Source organism: Poecile atricapillus, chromosome 32 (genome assembly GCF_030490865.1).
Source record: "Poecile atricapillus isolate bPoeAtr1 chromosome 32, bPoeAtr1.hap1, whole genome shotgun sequence".
Taxonomy (NCBI): Eukaryota; Metazoa; Chordata; class Aves; order Passeriformes; family Paridae; genus Poecile; species Poecile atricapillus.
The window spans coordinates 693,695-697,917 of NC_081280.1; the positions used below are offsets into that span (position 1 = coordinate 693,695).

The following is a 4,223-nucleotide window of genomic DNA, read 5'->3' on the forward strand; positions in this document are numbered from 1 at the left end:
GCCTGGACCTCCAAGTGTCACCTTGGGACCCCCCCAAATGTCACCTGGGACCCCCAAATGTCACCTGGGACCCCCAAATGTCACCTGGCACCCCCCCAAATGTCACCTGGGACCCCCAAATGTCACCTGGGACCCCCAAATGTCACCTGGGACCCCCCAAATGTCACCTGGGACCCCTCAAATGTCACCTGAGACCCCTCAAATGTCACCTGAGAGCCCCCAAATGTCACCTGGGACCCCCCAAATGTCACCTGGGACCCCCCAAATGTCACCTGGGACCCTCAAATGTCACCTGGGACCCCAAAAATGTCACCTGAGATCCCTCAAATGTCACTTGGGACCCCCAAATGTCACCTGGGACCTTCCAAATGTCACCTGGGACCCCCCAAATGTCACCTGGGACCCCAAAAATGTCACCTGGGACCCCCCCAAATGTCACCTGGGACCCCCCAAATGTCACCTGGGACCCCAAAAATGTCACCTGAGACCCCCAAATGTCACCTGGGACCCCCCAAATGTCACCTGAGACCCCCAAATGTCACCTGGGACCCCCAAATGTCACCCTGGGACCCCCCAAATGTCACCTGAGACCCCAAAAATGTCACCTGAGACCCCCCAAATGTCACCTGGGACCCCAAAAATGTCACCTGAGATCCCCAAAAATGTCACCTGGGACCCCCAAATGTCACCTGGGACTCCCAAATGTCACCTGGGACCCCCAAATGTCACCTGGGACCCCAAAATGTCACCTGGGACCCGCAAATGTCACCTGGGACCCCCCAAATGTCACCTGGGACCCCCAAATGTCACCTGGGACCCCCCAAATGTCACCTGGGACCCCAAATGTCACCTGGGACCCCCCAAATGTCACCTGGGACCCTTAAATGTCACCTGGGACCCCCAAATGTCACCTGGGACCCCAAATGTCACCTGAGACCCCCCAAATGTCACCTGAGACCCCCCAAATGTCACCTGGGACCCCAAATGTCACCTGGGACCCCCCAAATGTCACCTGGGACCCTTAAATGTCACCTGGGACCCCCAAATGTCACCTGGGACCCTCAAATGTCACCTGGGACCCCCAAATGTCACCTGAGACCCCCCAAATGTCACCTGGGACCCCAAATGTCACCTGGGACCCCCCAAATGTCACCTGAGACCCCCAAATGTCACCTGAGACCCCCAAAATGTCACCTGGGACCCCCCAAATGTCACCTGAGACCCCCAAATGTCACCTGAGACCCTTAAATGTCACCTGAGACCCCCAAATGTCACCTGAGACCCCCAAATGTCACCTGAGACCCCCCAAATGTCACCTGGGACCCCCCAAATGTCACCTGGGACCCCCAAATGTCACCTGGGACCCCCCAAATGTCACCTGAGACCCCCCAAGTGTCACCTGGGACCCCCAAATGTCACCTGGGACCCCCCAAATGTCACCTGGGACCCCCAAATGTCACCTGGGACCCCAAAAATGTCACCTGGGACCCCCAAATGTCACCTGGGACCCCCCAAATGTCACTTGGGACCCCCAAATGTCACCTGAGACCCCCCAAATGTCACCTGGGACCCCCCAAATGTCACCTGAGACCCCAAAAATGTCACCTAGGACCCCCCAAATGTCACCTGGGACCCCCCAAATGTCACCTGGGACCCCCAAATGTCACCTGGGACCCTCCAAATGTCACCTGGGACCCTCAAATGTCACCTGGGACCCCCAAATGTCACTTCCCAGTCCCTCCCAGTCCCTCCCAGTTCATCCCAGTCCCTCCCAGTTCCTCCCAGTGACACCACAGGTGACACCAGTGACACCACAGGTGACATTTTTATTGTCCCCAGGCCGGTCACGGCCCCAGGGGGACCCCGGGGAGTGGCCCCAGGGTGTCCCCAGTTCCTCCCAGTCCATCCCAGTTCTTCCCAGTCCATCCCAGTCCATCCCAGTGACATCACAGGTGACACCAGTGACGTCACAGGTGACATTTTTATTGTCCCCAGCCTGGTCACGGCCCCAGGGGGACACCGGGGAGTGGCCCCAGGGCTCCTCCCAGTGCTCCCAGTCCCTCCCAGTCCATCCCAGTTCCTCCCAGTTCCTCCCAGTTCCTCCCAGTGACACCACAGGTGACACCAGTGACGTCACAGGTAACACTTTTATTGTCCCCACCCCGGTCACGGCCCCAGGGGGACACCAGGGAGTGGCCCCAGGATGGCCCCAGTTCCTCCCAGTCCCTCCCAGTCCCTCCCAGTCCATCCCAGTTCCTCCCAGTTCCTCCCAGTTCCTCCCAGTGACGTCACAGGTGACATTTTTATTGTCCCCAGCCTGGTCACGGCCCCAGGGGGACACCGGGGAGTGGCCCCAGGATGGCCCCGGGGGCCAGGGGGGCTCCCAGTGCTCCCAGTGGCCCCCCCAGGGCTCCTCCCACTCCTCCCAGTGGCCCTCCCAGTGCTCCCAGTGGCCCTCCCAGTCCTCCCAGTGGCCCTCCCAGTCCTCCCAGTCCCCCCAGTGGAGCTCCCAGTGCTCCCAGTGGAGCTCCGAGGGCTCCTCCCAGTCCTCCCAGTTCTCCCAGTGGAGCTCCGAGGGGACGTCCCAGTGCTCCCAGTGCTCCCAGTGGAGCTCCCAGTGCTCCCAGTGGTTCCAGCAGGCGACCTGTGGGGGAGGACATGGGGTGGGGTCCTTATGGTCGTCTTCATCATCATCATCATCTTCATCATCGTCATTGTCGTCTTCATCCCATCACCACCATCTTCATCCCACTCTCATCCTCACCCTCATCATCATCATCATCATCCCACCACCATCTTCATCCCATCACCACCATCATCATCATCCCACCACCATCTTCATCCCATCACCACCATCATCATCATCCCACCTCCATCTTCATCCCACCATCATCATCATCCCACCACCATTTTCATCATCGTCATCTTCATCACTCATCATCCCACCACCCTCATCATCATCCCACCATCATCATCATCATTATCATCCCACCACTATCTTCATCCCACCACCACTTTCATCATCACCTTCTTCATCACTCATCATCCCACCACCCTCATCATCATCATCCCACCATCATCATCATCATCATCCCACCACCATCTTCATCCCATCACCACCATCATCATCATCCCACCACCATCTTCATCCCATCATCATCATCTTCATCACCTGTCATCCCACCACCCTCATCATCATCATCATCTTCATCAGCCATCATCTCACCATCTTCATCCCATCATCAACATCATCATCCCACCATCATCTTCATCCCACCATCACCATCATCACCATCTTCATCCCATCATCATCATCCCACCACCATCTTCATCCCACCATCACCATCTTCATCCCACAATCATCATCATCCCACCACCATCTTCATCCCACCATCACCATCTTCATCCCACCATCATCATCATCCCATCATCATCATCTTCATCCCATCATCGTCTTCATCCCACCACCATCTTCATCCCATCATCACCATCTTCATCACCCATCCCACCGTCCTCATCATCATCCCACCACCATCTTTATCCCACCACCATCTTCATCCCACCACCCTCATCATCATCATCATCCCACCACCATCTTCATCCCATCAACACCATCTTCATCCCACCATCATCTTCATCCCATCATCACCATCTTCATTCCATCATCACCATCATCATCCCACCTCCATCTTCATCCCACCATCATCATCATCCCACCACCATTTTCATCATCATCATCTTCATCACTCATCATCCCACCACCCTCTTCATCATCCCACCATCATCATCATCATCATCCCACCACCGTCTTCATCCCACCCTCATCCTCACTCTCATCATCATCCCATCGTCACCATCTTCATCCCACCACCACCTTCATCCCGCCATCATCATTCCATCACCATCTTCATCCTCACCCCATCATCATCCCACCACCCTCATCATCATCATCATCATCTTCATCACCCATCATCCCACCATCTTCATCCCATCATTGTCACCTTCATCCTCACCCCATCATCATCCCACCACCCTCATCATCATCATCATCATCATCCCACCACCATCTTCATCTCATCATCATCATCTTCATTACCCATCATCCCACCATCTTCATCCCATCATTGTCACCTTCATCCTCACCCCATCATCATCCCACCACCCTCATCATCATCATCATCATCATCCCACCACCATCTTCATCTCATCATCATCATCTTCAT

The 4,223-nt window shown here is 55.6% G+C and overlaps 1 protein-coding gene across 1 annotated transcript in view; it reads left to right on the forward strand.

Annotated features, from left to right (window-relative positions):
* The first annotated feature begins 2,203 nt into the window (after nt 1–2,203).
* LOC131590136 (basic proline-rich protein-like) overlaps nt 2,204–4,223 on the forward strand; it is an 8,561-nt gene continuing 6,541 nt past the window's right edge. Inside the window, exons 1-3 of the mRNA XM_058860037.1 lie at nt 2,204–2,222; nt 2,317–2,386; nt 2,502–2,552. Coding sequence (XP_058716020.1) covers nt 2,204–2,222; nt 2,317–2,386; nt 2,502–2,552 — 140 coding nt within the window. The remainder of the gene's footprint in view (nt 2,223–2,316; nt 2,387–2,501; nt 2,553–4,223) is intronic.